This window comes from Oscarella lobularis, chromosome 13, assembly GCF_947507565.1.
Source record: "Oscarella lobularis chromosome 13, ooOscLobu1.1, whole genome shotgun sequence".
NCBI classification, from domain to species: Eukaryota; Metazoa; Porifera; class Homoscleromorpha; order Homosclerophorida; family Oscarellidae; genus Oscarella; species Oscarella lobularis.
In genome coordinates, this window is record NC_089187.1 from 88858 (window position 1) to 103812 (window position 14955).

The 14955-nt window shown below is 45.6% G+C and overlaps 5 protein-coding genes across 5 annotated transcripts; 2 read left to right on the top strand and 3 right to left on the bottom strand.

Annotated features, from left to right (window-relative positions):
- Positions 1-17: 17 nt before the first annotated feature.
- On the top strand, positions 18-1509 carry LOC136194999 (uncharacterized). The gene is made up of 5 exons (XM_065984267.1): positions 18-277; positions 324-553; positions 603-754; positions 813-1008; positions 1056-1509. The coding sequence occupies exons 1-5, from the start codon at positions 28-30 to the stop codon at positions 1425-1427; spliced, it is 1200 nt and encodes a 399-aa protein (XP_065840339.1). The 5' UTR covers positions 18-27; the 3' UTR covers positions 1428-1509.
- On the bottom strand, positions 1451-6311 carry LOC136194996 (VPS10 domain-containing receptor SorCS3-like). The gene is made up of 24 exons (XM_065984263.1): positions 6032-6311; positions 5909-5973; positions 5761-5857; positions 5553-5708; positions 5377-5500; positions 5191-5321; positions 5041-5139; positions 4798-4980; positions 4602-4751; positions 4305-4543; positions 4144-4248; positions 3975-4089; positions 3778-3917; positions 3611-3727; positions 3207-3559; positions 2859-3146; positions 2693-2804; positions 2515-2639; positions 2203-2462; positions 2085-2154; positions 1979-2039; positions 1820-1932; positions 1665-1759; positions 1451-1604 (listed from the first exon to the last, which is right to left on the bottom strand). Exons 1-19 carry the CDS (start codon positions 6296-6298, stop codon positions 2407-2409), a joined length of 2922 nt encoding a protein of 973 aa, XP_065840335.1. The 5' UTR covers positions 6299-6311; the 3' UTR covers positions 1451-1604; positions 1665-1759; positions 1820-1932; positions 1979-2039; positions 2085-2154; positions 2203-2406.
- Positions 6312-6445: 134 nt separating this feature from the next.
- LOC136194995 (VPS10 domain-containing receptor SorCS3-like) lies at positions 6446-10439 on the bottom strand. The gene is made up of 19 exons (XM_065984261.1): positions 10141-10439; positions 10019-10083; positions 9870-9966; positions 9662-9817; positions 9485-9611; positions 9299-9429; positions 9144-9242; positions 8911-9093; positions 8710-8859; positions 8419-8657; positions 8262-8366; positions 8099-8216; positions 7909-8048; positions 7736-7852; positions 7324-7676; positions 6981-7268; positions 6818-6929; positions 6635-6765; positions 6446-6583 (listed from the first exon to the last, which is right to left on the bottom strand). The coding sequence occupies exons 1-19, from the start codon at positions 10417-10419 to the stop codon at positions 6534-6536; spliced, it is 2940 nt and encodes a 979-aa protein (XP_065840333.1). The 5' UTR covers positions 10420-10439; the 3' UTR covers positions 6446-6533.
- A 1105-nt stretch (positions 10440-11544) lies between these two features.
- On the top strand, positions 11545-12591 carry LOC136194934 (uncharacterized protein YmaD-like). The gene is made up of 4 exons (XM_065984187.1): positions 11545-11634; positions 11694-11836; positions 11899-12010; positions 12107-12591. The coding sequence occupies exons 1-4, from the start codon at positions 11596-11598 to the stop codon at positions 12365-12367; spliced, it is 555 nt and encodes a 184-aa protein (XP_065840259.1). The 5' UTR covers positions 11545-11595; the 3' UTR covers positions 12368-12591.
- Positions 12440-14947, bottom strand: LOC136194932 (tRNA wybutosine-synthesizing protein 5-like). The gene is made up of 13 exons (XM_065984185.1): positions 14387-14947; positions 14281-14335; positions 14110-14231; positions 14024-14057; positions 13882-13964; positions 13770-13828; positions 13629-13699; positions 13495-13580; positions 13306-13390; positions 13117-13247; positions 12993-13064; positions 12820-12930; positions 12440-12766 (listed from the first exon to the last, which is right to left on the bottom strand). Exons 1-13 carry the CDS (start codon positions 14533-14535, stop codon positions 12475-12477), a joined length of 1350 nt encoding a protein of 449 aa, XP_065840257.1. The 5' UTR covers positions 14536-14947; the 3' UTR covers positions 12440-12474.
- Between the last annotated feature and the right edge of the window lie 8 nt (positions 14948-14955).

Genomic DNA, 14955 nt, shown 5'->3' on the forward strand with positions numbered 1-14955 from the left:
GTGGGGTTCGACTCACGTGATCTAAATATGAAGCGATTTTCGTTTGGAGTCGTTCTGCTGCTTGCAACTTCGGTTCAATGTCTCGACAATGGGCTCATACGAACACCGCCCATGGGATGGTCAACGTGGAATAAATTTCACTGTGGAATCAACGAGACGCTCGTGAAAGAGATTGCCGACGTTATGGCGGCAAAACTGAGCAAATTTGGCTACGAGTATGTTAACTTAGACGACTGTTGGCTCGATTCAAATCGTGACTCGGCTGGAAATCTTCAAGGTAAATATATATATGCGTCTTTTCTCGATGACTGGTTTCTTTTCAGGTGACAAAACGACTTTTCCGAGCGGAATGAAGGCGCTGGGAGACTATATTCACTCGAAAGGACTCAAATACGGCTTGTACGGCGATCCAGGTACTCACACGTGTCAGGGGAGGCCTGGTAACGAGGGACACGAAACGCGAGACGCTGCAACGTTTGCTAGCTGGGGATGCGACTACCTCAAATACGATGCTTGCTACGCAACGGCTACCTATCAGCTTCACGCCTATCAGGTACCCCCTAAAAGAGAAAAAGGTAGTCTAGCTAATATTTTTTGTCTAGGATATGCGAGATGCGCTCAATAAAACGGGTCGTCCTATCGGTTATAGCATTTGCCCTGACGCGTCGAGATGCAATGATCCCAATACTGTCATGTGGGACGCTTCCTCTATCGCGAATGTCGTTATGTGTAGGGGAGATCGACTATGTAAAACGTAGGCCTAATAATAATAAACTTCGATTCTACGTATCTAGAAGCGGGGTTTTCTCTAGAGATGGAGCCAATGATATTGCACCTACCTGGCAGAGTTGGACTTGCATGCTCGACGTTCAAATGCAATTCAATAGCATGGGCTATGCGGGGCCTGGTCACTTCATCATGCCTGATATGCTCGAAGTCGGCAACGGAATGACAAACGATGAAGACCAGAGTCATTTCTCGTTGTGGGCAATGATCGCGGCACCCTTAGTAACCAAAAAACGCGATTATTATTAAATTAATTCGTTCTCTTACAGATAGCCGGCAATGATTTGCGAAATATGACTGATGAGACGTTAGAAATACTGACAAATGACGAAGTAATCGCCGTCAATCAGGATCCAATGGGTAAACCGGCTCGACGCGTCTACACAAACAACATAACCGAAGTCTGGTCTCGACAACTTCACACCGGCGACTACGCCGTCGTTCTCTTCAACAAAGACGAAACCGTGCAAAAGATAACACTCCTATGGCGCTACATCGGCCTCCCAGCCAATCAGCCGGCAAAACTAAGAGACCTGTGGGCCCATCAAGATTTAGGAACGTTTAGTGGGAACTATACTTCAGCTGTTGTCCCCCACGGAGTCAAAATGTTTAAAGCAGTTCAGATGAGAGGTGGACTTTGACTCCAAAGGTCATTTCTACGTGTGTGTGTGTGTTTTTTTTCTTACCGTTTCCCCATTTCTTACATATTTTGGACTCAAAACTTCATGATTAAAATCTCTCTAATCTTTTCTTTCTTTCCATCGGCTTAATGTAGATGATAGGATTTTTTTCAGCTGACGTTGCGAGAAGTCGAAACCCTTTCAAATATCAAAGTGCAAACCCAACGTGAAAAAAAACCAATGCTACAATACTAGTACCATCTGTAGCCGTTCGGTTGGCTTCGTATTTTGTATAAGTGTATCCATTGCTTGTATCTCGCGTTTGCAAAATCGAGCCAAGCCATCTTTAATTTCTAATAAAGTAAGGGGGAGATTACCTTGCGGAGTACGAGAATATTTATTTCAATGGGTACCGGTCCATCGATTGGGACAATGTTGATAATAAACGACTCCGTCTCGAAATCGTTCGGCTTTGCCTCGCCACAAAGAAAAAATACGATTGAAGATTCCAGACCCTTCATCTTCTCTAAATATGAAACATTAGACTACTCTAATTGATTATTATTAATTACCTTTTTAGTATTGAATTTTTTTGAGTTTTTCTGCTCTGATTCGTTGCCTCGTTCTCATTTCCTATTGCGTACGCGTCAGAATATATTATGACGTCACCGGTTTTACCTTCTTCGACGAAGACTACGATTTGAAGTCCTTTGTAGTCGGAAAAGTGCCTCAGGTCTTTTCGTTCTCCCTAAAAGCCGAAATTAGACGATTTCTATCGAGTCTCTCTCTATCTCGCCTTCATGTAAACGATGTGAAGCCCGTGGCAAACTCGATCCGCTGTCTTAGGATCATCGCTTTCTGCTAGTCTCGACCAGAAGCCGAGGCACGTTTCGCTGCAGTCGCTGCGATCAGGGTTGCGATCATCGGACATTGCGCGCGCTAAACTAAATTCCGCGGGCCAAACTGGCCAAACTAGGTATCAAAAGTAAAAAAAATACTACTACTCGTCGTCGTTGTCAGTCAAAGCCGACATTACAACAACCGGAGATGTCGCGTCTAAAAAAGAAAATTGATTTTTTCATTAGCAAAAATTATAAAGAAAACTCACTCTGACTCTCGTCTTCGTCTTCCTCCCCAATGGTGTTATCATCGTCGTCGTCATCTCCAAATACGTAATTTCCCTTCCCTCGCGCTCTCAATTGGCTGTATTCCACTTCAAGCCGACCGTATTTCCTACGAGAAAAGCTAACTACCCCACGAAAAAAGACTTACGAGCAAATACAAACTTTTTATAGTAATAAACTCCCAGAGCAAGAATGACGAATATAGCAACTGATACAACGCTCACGGACGCTGCGACAATTACCGTTTTCTTCTTCGACTCAACTTGAAATTTAACTAGAGAAAAATAATCAAATTCTTAACTAATTCTCCCTTGCCTTCCTTACTTACACACTACATTCGTGGAACTGTTAACAGAGACATAAAACGAGATGCTGTGAGACTCGGAAAGGAACATCAAACTCTTGACATTGACGGTAGCATTGTAAAATCCCGCTTGGGCGTACGCGTGCTGCGTCACAGGATCCTGCGTCACCGCACTATTCCCGTCACCCCACGCCCAAGCGAAGATAAAGTCACCGTAACTGTCCCCCAAAAATACAACAGAATAAACAGCTGCTTGCTTTTCCACGACGGAACTAGGCTGATTGACTGAAATATTCCTTTTCTCAAGAACATCTATATAGGAAGAAATCCTCTCTTTGCCCCCCCCCCCTGGTCACCGTGAACCTTTCCTACCGTAGACTCGAACAAAGGCGCGTGTTACACTTCGTCCTCCCCTATTTACTCCCGTCACTTTAACGTTGTACGAACCCGAATTAGCAAACGAATAAGATATGAAACTCGCCTCGGAGAACCCGCGTTTCTTAACAATCAAACCCCCGTCGCCAAAATCCCACGTGTAGTTCGTACTCAGCACGCCACCGGATAGCTGATTAAGTGTAAAATTGACGCTCTGTCCGACGAGTAGGGAAGAAGCCGGCACAACGATTTCAAGTCCACCTGGCGGATCGACGGGACAAGGAAGACGCTGACGAAGAAAATAATCCTCGACGCCATCTACACAATGATCGTCTACCACTCGCCTGTACCTGTCAGCGAAAGAAAACATCGCGAGGAAAAATATTTAAAATATTTCTCACCCTCTCGTAACGTAGTACACCGTATTTTCAGGGCAATTTTTCGGCGGGCCAGGAATGACGGTGCCGTCGGACGGAACGCACGGACTGTCGTATTCTTTTCTCTCGTAACCAATATCGCTGTAATAAAAATAATCGTACAGGGGGGAAATTAAAACGTCTGCTCTTGCCATTCAAAGTCTTCCGCAGCACATTTGCATATTTTTACGTCGACCGGTAGATGGTCGTCGCGACCGTTATAGCAACACGCTTCCGCTTTGCGTCTTGTGTAGAATACCGATAGGCCAAGAACGCAAGGACGGCCAACGCGCTAAAGGAAATCAAATAATCAATTATTTGTCTCAAAAATTAATTTTTGGATATTGACGTCTGTGAGAGCCCATCTGTAATACTGCGACGAATTGCACGGCGTTTTAATGATATTCGCGAAATCCAATTTGCACACTTTCCATTGAGCGTAGTTACGCTCGAAACCAAAGACACTAAAAACGGCCCTCAATTATATATATAATAAAAACAAACAGAGAACCAATTACCTAATTGCCAGACTCATTTCACCCGGTTCAGTAAGAACACCAAGCACATTAATTTCCGTTTCCATATCATAGGAATTCCAGCTCATACCCTCATCACACGAATGCCTAAAAAATCAATCCCCCGCCGTTCTCTCCCTATCAGTAAAAAGCTTCTTACTTACTGTATAGTCCTTGTAAAGTGCAAGACCCTTGCTGCAGCCATAACGGCTCCCTGATCGGCAAACGACGCTTGATAGTAACTATCAAACACCCAACGCCACGTTTTTCCGCCGTCGCGCGAGAGAAACGTTCCGGCACTCGCTTGAAGATTCGATCCCACGTTGCCTTGAGCCCAGACGAGACCAACGGCACTGCTTCGCGCAAAAATACCCCGTGACGACATTTGAAGAGAACAAGTCGGCTAACATAACAAAAATTATTAATTATATTATTTATTTATTTATTTATTTAATTAATACCTGAAAACAATTCGTGTCTCGTCCATTGAGATCGGTCAACGGAGCAGTGACTGGATTCCAAGTCGCTCCTTTATTAAATGTAACTAATGTGGTTAGACTTCGATCGGGTTTATGTTGATTGACAAAATAGATGCCACGAATTTTAGGAAGCTAGGAAAAAATGACGTCACAAATAAGTCTCTTATTTTTTTCTTACCTTGAACATATAGACGTAAGCGTTATGACTTTCCCAGCTCTGATCCGAATTCGTTAGAACGTCGTCGACGCTCAAAGAAAAGATGGTTCCCTTTATGTATGACATATATAAACTGGTGAGATTGGAGCGATGATTGACGGCGACGAACAGCTGGCCTTCGCTAGCCTCCACTAGCAAATAATCCTATACGAGGAATTTTACATATTTTGTCTGATAGGTTAATGAATCTTTGATTTTTCTTACTCTTTCTTTTCTGCTCTTTCTGAAGGGAAATTGAGCGGCTACAAAATGACTGTTACGATATGACGTGTACATGGTGCCGGATCCATGGGAATCAGTTGCCTATAACAATGACAATATTACTATTGTTATCATCTATTGTTTTTTCTATACTTGAGAAATCATGAATTCATTCATTATCACCAGTGAAAATGGATCAAATAAAATGTCAGGAGTCGAAGGAGCTAGAAATTGTTTTAAAGTCGTGTTATACGGAGGACGCGCTTCAAATATTTTGCTCCTGTCTACAAGATTGCTCCTTTTTAGTCGTCATCTCGCCACTTGTTTCTCCGCACTTACTTCCGATGAGTTTCTCAAAGAAAATTCTCTCCTTTAAGAATGACAAATTTTCCCAGTAGAAGCGATTTGATACATTCGTTGTAACAAGAGTCCACGTATGACCGAAGTCAGTAGAAGCATACAACTGAAAAAAACATCACCGTGTATCCAATACGTAAATCCAGCAGCTACAAAACCTCTTTATTTGTGGAATCATAAGCCAACACGTTATTCTCATCGTATGGACTATACTTAATAACATTGGGACGAAATGTGAGATTGACTTGAAGATAGCTATCGCCTTCATCTCGAGTCACGTATATTTGCTGAGCCGTTATAGCCGTAAAGATGATCTACAAGCCAAACAATCAATAAGATTTAACTATTTATTTAATTATCATAAACCATTTTGTTATTCAGCCCGTTGATGTAGTAATAGTCGAGAATTGCGTTGGAAACCTTCGCCGAATCATCAACGAAATTGTCTCCATAATCAGTTGATCTGGAAAAACGTCACCAGTCATTATTACCACGAAGAAATGCCAAAATAGACCTCCACAATGTAGAAGCATACGATATCTGCTTCGAGTTCCTTTGCACAGTCAATACAAAGAACATCTACGCGATCAAATGAGACCTCCAGAAAGAGAACGCGACCGTTTAAGGTTTTCCTCACCAAACTGACTTGTGTTCCTGTTTGTCCAGACCAGTGAACGATAGCCAATGAATGACGATCGTTTGTAAGGTTTGCACACTTGGAAATGACCGATGAAGCGGTGGGAGCCGTCGACGGAGCGGCGGCCCGTCGAACGCGATCTTCGTCAACATTCTCCCGGTCGATTTCTATTGGACGAATTGTTGATGAAGAGAGTTCCAAGTCGCTGGCAATTTGGACGGCCTCTGAATCCAAGCAAAGCCAAAAGAGAACAAGCAGGAATCTCATCTTGAGTGCATCACACTTTTAGCCACGTGAGCAGTTCGCATAGAATTTGGGAGTAGTTCTTCTGCTCTTAAAAACGTCTCAGGTCTCTCGCTTTCCCTAAAAGATGAAATTAGACGATTCCTATTGAATCTCTATCCCCCAGACATGTACGTCACCACGTCGCAACAGGCGCTCAACTTAGCTAATCTCGCGGGAAGTACAGACATCAAATGTAAAAGAAAAACGTTCAAAAACACTAGTTGTCATCGGTCAAAGCCGACATCGCAACAACCGGAGGTGCCGTGTCTAAAAAGAAATGACTTTTCTATTAGCAAAAAAATTATAAAGGGAACTCACTCTGACTCTCCTCTTCGTCTTCCTCCCCAATGGTGTTGTCGTCATCGTCGTCTCCGTTGCCGCCAAAGACGTAATTTCCCTTCCCTCGCGATCTCAACTGGCTATATTCCACTTCAAGCCGACCGTATTTCCTACGAAAAACAGTGTACCTGTACGAAGAATGCCCCTCAAGCGAATACAAACTTTCTATAGTAATAAATCCCCAGAGCAAGAACAACGAATACGGCGATTGATACAACGCTAACCGACGCGGCGACAATCGCCGTTTTCTTCTTCGACTCAACCTGCAACTCAACTAGAGAAAAAATTAATCAAATTCTTAATTATTCTCCCATGCCTTACTCACCCACTACAGTCGCAGAACTGTTAACAGTAACATAAAAGCCGATAGTTTGGGACTCGGAAAGAAACGTCGTACTCTTAACATTGACGGTGGCATTGTAAAATCCCGCTCTGGCGTACAGGTGCTCCGCCACGCGATCCTTCGTCACATCAGTCTTCCCGTCACCCCAAGCCCAAGCGAAGAAAAAGTCACCGTAACTGTCCCCCAAAAATACAACAGAATAGGCATTCTTCTGTTTTTCAACAACGGAACTAAGCTGATTGATTGAAATATTCTTCTTCTCAAGAACATCTATAGGGGGAATGATCCCCTCTTCGCGCGCCGAATCATCGCGAAATAATCTTACCGTAAACTCGAACAAAAGCGAGTGATACACTTCGTCCTCCCCTATTTACTCCCGTCACTTTAACGTTGTACGAACCCGACTTAGAAAACGAGTGAGACATCGAACGCGCGGCTGAGAACCCGTGTTTCTTCACAATCAAGCCCCCGTCGCCAAAATCCCACGTGTAGTTTGTACTCAGAACGCCACCGGATTGCTGACTAAGATTAAAATTGACGCTCTGTCCGACGAGTAGGGAAGAAGCCGGCCCAATGATTTCTAGTCCACCTGGCGGATCGACGGGACAAGGAAGACGCTCATATAGAAAGTGATCTTCGTCGCCGTTCGCACAATTATCGCCCGCCACTTTTCTGTACCTGTCTCAGCGCGAAAAAAATTCCCGAAAAAGTATTTCTAAGGAAGCAATATTTCTCACCCTCTCGTAATGTTGTACATCGTTTCTTCAGGGCAATTTTTCGGCGGGCCAGGAACGAAGGTGCCGTCGGACGGAACGCACGGACTATCGTACTCATTCCTCTCATAGCCAAAATCGCTGAAATAGGAAATTTCATGCCAATGAGACTCGGACTAAATGGAGTTTGTTTTTACCATTCAAAGTCTTCCGCCGCACATCCGCATGCCGATACATTGACAGGTCGATCGTAGTCGCGACCGTTGTAGCAACACGCTTCCGCTTTGCGTCTTTCGTAGACTCTCGATTCGCCAAGCAAACAACGGCGACCAACACGCTAAAATTATTTATTTAATTAATTAATTAATTTTGATTAATTATTTTGACTTCGTCTGACGGAGCCCATTTGTAATATTGCGACGAATCGCATGGCGTTTTAATGATGTTGGAGAAATTCAATTTGCAAACTTTCCATTCAGCGTAGTTGTGCTCAAAACCAAAGACACTAAATAAAAATATGAGAAGAGCCCCTTCCTTCTCTTCGTCTCACCTAATCGCCAGACTCTTTTCCCCCGGTTCAGTAAGAACACCAATAACATTAATCTCCGTTTCCACATCATACGTTTTCCAGTTCGTACCCTCATCACACGAATGCCTAAATCCATCCCCCTATCATTCTCCCTATGATTCCTCTAAAGCTTTCTCACTGTATAGTCTTTGTGAAGCGATAGACTCTCGCTGCAGCCATAACGGCTCCCTGATCGGCAAACGACGCTTGATAGTAACTCTGAAACACCCAACGCCACGTTCGACCGCCGTCGCGCGAGAGAAACGTTCCGGCACTGGCTTTGAGATTCGATCCCACGTTGCCTTGAGCCCAGACGAGACCAATAGCAGTGCTTCGCGAAAAAATACCACGCGACGACATTTGAAGAGAACAGGCGGGCTAATAATTAATTAAGTAATTATATTGATTAGTTTTAGGTGCACTGTGATACCTGAACGCAATTCGTGTCTTGTCCTTTGAGATCAGTCAACGGAGCAGAGACTGGATTCCAAGTCGCTCCTTTATCGAACGTAACAATTGTGGTTAGACTTCGATCCGGCTTATGTTGATTGACAAAATATGTGCCTCGAATACCAGCAAGCTGGAACCCCCAGAAATGACGTCACAGACTAAGTATCCTATTTTTTCTCACCTTGTACATATAGACGGAAGCGTGATGACTTTCCCAGTTCTGGTCCGAATTCGTCAGTACGTCGTCGACGGTCAAAGAAAAGGAGATTCCTTTCTGCTCTGACATATATAAACTGGTGAGATTGGATCGATGATTGACAGCGATGAACAATTGGCCTTCACTACCGTCCACAAGCAAATAATCCTATATGAAGAATTTTGTATAATTATTAGAGAATCGTTGTTTTTTCTGACTTTTTCGTTTCTGCTCTTTCTGAAGGGAAATCGAGCTGCTATAAAAGGTCCCCTGCGATATGACGTGTACATGGTGCCGGATCCGTGGGAATCGGTTGCCTATAAATAACCTTATCATTTAATTATTAATTAAAAATGAATTGTTTTTCTATTACCTGAGAAATTAGATACTCATTCGTCATCACCATGGAGAACTGATCGAATGAAATAGAAGGAGTCGAATGAGCTTGAAATTGTTTTATGTTTGTGTTATAAGGAGGAGATGCTTCAAATATTTTGCTCCTGCCTTTGAAATGAGACAAACTCTAATAGATATCATATCCACGTTCATCTATACTTACTTCCAAGAAGTCTCTCAAAAATGATTCTGTCCTTTGGAAATCCTGGAATATTTTCCCAATAGTAGCGATTTGATGCATTCGTTGCAATGAGAGTCCACGTATGACCAAAGTCAGTAGAAACATGTAGCTAGCAAAAAAAACATCACATCCAATACGTAAACCCAGCAGTTACCAAACCTCATTCTTTATGGAATCATAACCCAACACGTTATTCTTATCAGACGGACTATACGTAATAAGATTGGGATGAAACGTGAGATTGACTTGAAGATAGCTATCTCCTTCATCTTGGGTCACGTAAATTTGCTGGGCAGTTAAAGCCGTAAAGATAATCTAAAAACAAACAATCAATAAGATTCAACTATTTATTTAATTAATTATCGACCATTTTGTTATCCAGTCCATTGATGTAGTAATAGTCGAGAACTGCGTTGGAAACCTTCGCCGAATCGTCAACGAAATTGTCTCCATAATCAGTTGATCTGGAAAAAACGTCACCAGTCATTATTACGACGAAGAAATGCCAAAAGAGACCTCCACAATGTAGAAGCACGCGATATCTGCTTCGAGTTCCTTTGCACAGTCAATATAAAGAACATCTACACGATCAAACGCTAAAGGGGCCCCCAGAAAGGGAACGCGACTCTTTTCCTCACCAAGCTGACTTGTGTTCCTGTTTGTCCAGACCAGTGAACGATGGCTAATGAGTGGCGATCGTTTTTGAGGTTCGCACACTTGGCAGTGACCGATGAAGCGGTCGGAGCCGTCGACGGAGTCGCTTGCGAAGCGGCGTCTCGTCGAACGCGATCTTCGTCCACGTTTTCGCGGTCGATTTCTATTGGACGAATCGTTGATGGAGAGAGCTGCAAGTCGCTGGCAATTTGAACGGCATCTGAGCCCAAGCAGAGCCAAAGGAGAACAAGTAAAAATCTCATTCCGGGAAGCGGCGCCTGCGTGCATCGCAACTTTCAGGCCACGTGATCTATGTTTTTCTTGAGAAAACTAGTAGCCTGGTCCCCAGAGGTCCCCAGACCCTCCCGTTATACGGGTGTCCTTGGGGAGGCTAGAAAACTAGGCGCTTTTTTTCACTGAAGCAGAAATTAATGACCCAGCGACACTTTGCATATGCACGCACACCGCGCGCCGTAGATTCCTCCATGCACCACTGTGATTCCGGAGCTCGTTGTTATCTTATCTCAGGTCACTGCACGAGCAAACAGTCAGCTGCGCTCATCGAAACGGTTTCTTTTGACTAATGTAATACAGTAACCATGCCCCCATGACGAATGCTTCCGCTACGGATGTAGCGAGGTACCACGCGGCGTCGGCGGCGGCGGCGACGTCGGCGTCGGCAAAAATGATTCGTCAACCAATTTGAACTAACGGTAAGACTATTACGCCAAAGACGGCGGCGCCAGAACATCTGGAGAAGTCGGATAAACGGTGGCGCGGCTTCAAAAAGCCGACGAAAGTACTGTTAGGAGCACGGACGACGATTGAATCGAAAGCGCGAGACCACCTCTTATCTCGTTCGCCTCCCCGTGGCTTCTATTATTCAGACGAGCATGTAACAACATTGTACTAACACGCTTACACGGTCCGCTCGCCTCGTTTGACCATTTGCGTACGGGGGCACACGAGCGATGCGACCGCAAGTACCAACGGAAGTGTAGTACAACCAGAAGGCCGGCACGTACGTACATTCGCGATTAGGACTAGTGAACGTGCGTTTGCCTATGATCTCCAAGAGCTCCGATCTACGGGCTTCTAGTCGCTCTTTCCCGATCTAACTATCAGAAACGGTATGAAGGGAGAGTCAGTACGTGCTGGAATGCCTTGGTGAAGACACTAGTGCTATTCAGGGAGGGCTAATTCAATTGGAAACCGGGTGCTCCGTGTCGAGTGGTATGCAGGGCGAACGTGTCTGATCAGCTGAAACGTGCTCCTGAGCCTGGGACGCCGACGCAGTGTTGGTCATTCTGACGCAAATGCTTCATCATAAAAGACCCCGCCCGTCCGCACCCGCCCGCCCGCCTGACACCTATATGAGCAGGGGTCTGCTGCAACTGCGTACAGTCGATTGCGAACAGGCGAACGACACTTGTCCATCAATGGGATCAAAACAAACTAAGACAGCTACGATCAATGAGGTACCGTAGCTGCGTTAACAAGGGGTGTGCGCGCTGTGTAAAACGGGGCCGGGCCGCAGGTGACGGCGACGACGACGACGCCGCCGCCGAAGCCAAAACATATCGCCGAATTTGAAATCGAGGCACTGGGTGCGGGATTTCATACCGACTGCACGGTCGGAAAAACCGGCGATTTCACCGTCAAAGTGGCCGAGCCCAAAGAGTGAGTACACTACCATCTTACGTGTGTAAATCAGCCGGAAAAACAATGGGGTGTGTGCACAGAAAAGGGGGCTCGGGAGAAGGACCCAATCCCATGGAATATTTACTCGTATCCCTAACGACATGCCATCAAGAAACAGCATCTTTGATCGCCATGGAAAGAGGAATTGAAAAGGTACACATGCACTAAAGATCGAGTCCCCTGATCGCCGTGACGCCATCACGTTCCTCCCCCTTATCTCTCATTGCATCTATACATCTGTTTTCTTAGTGGGGACCGATTAAATTTAAAACCGAATTTGAACTGAACACGGACGGCTTCTTGGGTCTGCACAACGACGACGGTGGCCTGACCGCGCCCCAAGTTTTTCGCCGCGTCGTTCTCAACGCCGACGTCGATGGGGACGTCGATCAGGCGACAATCGACGACATTCTATTCGCCGTCAAACAGCGCTGCCCCGTTCGAAGTCTCTTTCAAGCGGCCGGGGTGCAAGTGGAGGGAAAATGGCAAAAGAAAATAGATTGCGTTTAGATTAGATCACGCGCGGGAACGAGGCAATGAATGCACATGCATTATCGCCCCTGTCTCCGTCTATGCAAAAAACGAATTGCAATTAGGTAAATTCCACACCATAGACACTAATCATCGGTTAGGCGCAGATCGCGTGCACGTACGATTCGACTAGCGTAAAAAGATTTCAAATCGTCTTTTGTCGTCCAATCACGTTCGAATAAAACGCTCGTCAATGCCATGTGTTCGACCCAGTTTCCTACGTTGATTTCGAGTACGTGCGGTCGATCTGAGTGGTCGTGACCGGTCGCTATCATGTCGGCTAGATCGCGAGCGGCGGCCGACAATCGAGTGCGCAAAACCTCTAAATCCGCAATTGCCGACACCGCTCTCGCGTTGACGTCTAGCAACGCTTCGTATCTTAATTTGCGATAGTACTAAGGTTAGTTTTCTCTACGCGTCGCCTTTTTCACCTTTCTCTGTACACGTTTTCTATGAAATCGACCGGCGTTTGATTAAGATGCCGTTCTAGGAGGGCCAGCACCTCTTCTACGTACAATCTCGACGCAGCCGCAAAACGCAACCTAATCCCCCCACCAGGGTCTCTGGTAAATATTCAACAAACCGCCTACGAGAAAGCGCTCACTTAGGCCACGTTCTGTCTAAAGGAAGAGCCATGGAGTAGGCTTTCTCCATAGCCAAATATTCTCGCGAAACGCTGAGAGAAAACAGGCTAGGGAGTCATAAGAGAGTCGTAGACTTCGCTCTACCTCCAAACGTTAAGCGAAAGGGTCGCCTCTACCGTTACAACGGCGTGGAACCAGTACGGAGGAATATAGAGAACATCTCCCGGTAGCAAATCGACTTCAACAACGGACGAATTCAAATCAAATAAATTCTCCTTTCGAAAAACAAGAGAATTTTCATTTTGAAAAAGGATACAGTACCTCCTCTCAAACCTGAACTTGTCTGTAGAACTGATGCAGACAAGGATACAATTTGAGAAGAGAATGCGCTCGGGGAGGAAGCAAATAAAACCGTTTCCTAATTCACAAGGGGATTGGTTCGCCGCGAGGAAACTTTGATTCGAGACAAATCAAAATGTCCTGCGCACCCACAAAGCCAGAAAATTGCTCTGAATAATTCACCTTCCCCATAGAACGGCGTGAAAATTGTGCGACGTGTCGTAGTGCGTATGGGCCGTTACGCCGGCGCTACCCATCCAAAAGTTCACCTAGGGATGCGTTTCACCGCGAGAAACGGACTAATTTATGGCACTAACAGTGGCAGGAGACTCGCTTCCGTTCGCAAGTGCAGCCAGACGATTAACGTCGCCCACATCCTGTCGCAAATCTGCGCAATTGCCCCCCGGACACTCACATTAATAAGGATACGCTTAGTCTCGGACGTTTCCTTTTCCTACCTAACTGATCGACCGGACCTGACGCATAGTAGTAATTCCCGTCGTGCAAACCAAAGGCTCTATGATCGAACGAATGTATTGTATGTATAAAGCTCTCTCTCTCTCTCTTTACTTTTCTATGAACTGTTTGCCTGTCATGACTACTTCGGAGTATGTTTTATTTTCTAGCGCTAAACCTTGGACGGATGTTAGAGGCTGAGATGGCCTTGGTTTAGTATAAAAGTCTCCTATCCCCTTCTAAAATTCCCTCCTACCTGATTCTGTGCGAAATACTTGAAAACTTTCTCTCTGAGTGTGCGAGTGTGAGTGTTTCTGTACGAAGTGTTCGGGCCCCGCTTACTTGCTCTTCTTCGTCATGATAAATTGAATCTTTGAGCTCAAATACTCCGGAGTCCATTTTCGACTTGGCCACGCGTCGAATGGAGTGCGAACGAGAACTACGGGCTCCGATTCGGAGATGATCTAGAAGGAGGTGGTTTTCGGAGGCTGGTAGGATCTTTTTCAGGCTCACCGATGGAACGAAGTCTTCATCGTGACGCCATTCTATTTTTGAGATCGTTTTGGGACTGAATTACACGCTTGCGTGCAACGATTCTTGTCATATCGCCACTCTGTACCTCTCTTCTACTGTTTTAAATCGATAGAAGTAGTAAACGGCCACGAGGGAGGCGCACAGAGCCGAAAACGTCGCTTTCCACATGCCATTAGCCGGGAGCGGCGAGTCTCCCGGACGTCTGAAGAACGACGACATGGTAGGTCTTTGCATCCGCTTCTTCGCCTGCAATCCGCTCTTCTTCGCTTCTGTCGAGTACTTCCCTGTGTAACATTTGTCTCCCTTGTTCCGTTACAGGCGAAACGAACGAAGAAGGTCGGCGTCGTGGGAAAATACGGCACGCGTTACGGTGCCTCCCTACGAAAAATGGCGAAAAAAATAGAAATAACCCAGCACGCGAGGTATACGTGTATGTTCTGCGGAAAGGTGAGTCGTAGCGAGCAGCGCGCGTATCGGGGGCTCCCTCAGGGAACCCTCAACTCTCCGTCCCTTACGATAGGACGCAATGAAGCGAAAATGCGTGGGGATCTGGCACTGCAAGGCGTGTAGAAAGACCGTAGCCGGCGGCGCATGGGTCGTAAGCACAACGGCGGCAGCGACAGTTCGAAGCACGATTCGTCGTCTGAGAGAAGC

Excerpts from the sequence above, each read along its gene's own strand:
- LOC136194999 (XM_065984267.1), top strand. The coding sequence starts at position 28 with ATGAAGCGATTTTCGTTTGGAGTCGTTCTGCTGCTTGCAACTTCGGTT. Across the intron at positions 278-323 it reads CTCGGCTGGAAATCTTCAAG|GTGACAAAACGACTTTTCCG; the intron begins GTAAATATATAT and ends GTTTCTTTTCAG. Across the intron at positions 1,009-1,055 it reads CAATGATCGCGGCACCCTTA|ATAGCCGGCAATGATTTGCG; the intron begins GTAACCAAAAAA and ends GTTCTCTTACAG.
- LOC136194996 (XM_065984263.1), bottom strand. The coding sequence starts at position 6,298 with ATGAGATTCCTGCTTGTTCTCTTTTGGCTTTGCTTGGATTCAGAGGCC. Across the intron at positions 3,147-3,206 it reads CGCCTTTGTTCGAGTCTACG|ATGTTCTTGAGAAAAGGAAT; the intron begins GTAGGAAAGGTT and ends CTTCCTATATAG. Across the intron at positions 2,463-2,514 it reads AGACGAAGACGAGAGTCAGA|ACGCGACATCTCCGGTTGTT; the intron begins GTGAGTTTTCTT and ends TTTCTTTTTTAG.
- LOC136194995 (XM_065984261.1), bottom strand. The coding sequence starts at position 10,419 with ATGAGATTTTTACTTGTTCTCCTTTGGCTCTGCTTGGGCTCAGATGCC. Across the intron at positions 8,860-8,910 it reads CTTCCGTCTATATGTACAAG|CTTGCTGGTATTCGAGGCAC; the intron begins GTGAGAAAAAAT and ends TGGGGGTTCCAG. Across the intron at positions 6,584-6,634 it reads AGACGAAGAGGAGAGTCAGA|ACACGGCACCTCCGGTTGTT; the intron begins GTGAGTTCCCTT and ends ATTTCTTTTTAG.
- LOC136194934 (XM_065984187.1), top strand. The coding sequence starts at position 11,596 with ATGGGATCAAAACAAACTAAGACAGCTACGATCAATGAG. Across the intron at positions 11,837-11,898 it reads AAAGTGGCCGAGCCCAAAGA|AAAAGGGGGCTCGGGAGAAG; the intron begins GTGAGTACACTA and ends GTGTGTGCACAG. Across the intron at positions 12,011-12,106 it reads TGGAAAGAGGAATTGAAAAG|TGGGGACCGATTAAATTTAA; the intron begins GTACACATGCAC and ends CTGTTTTCTTAG.
- LOC136194932 (XM_065984185.1), bottom strand. The coding sequence starts at position 14,535 with ATGCAAAGACCTACCATGTCGTCGTTCTTCAGACGTCCGGGAGACTCG. Across the intron at positions 13,391-13,494 it reads CACGCCGTTCTATGGGGAAG|GAAACGGTTTTATTTGCTTC; the intron begins GTGAATTATTCA and ends CTTGTGAATTAG. Across the intron at positions 12,931-12,992 it reads TTAGACAGAACGTGGCCTAA|GTTGCGTTTTGCGGCTGCGT; the intron begins GTGAGCGCTTTC and ends TGGGGGGATTAG.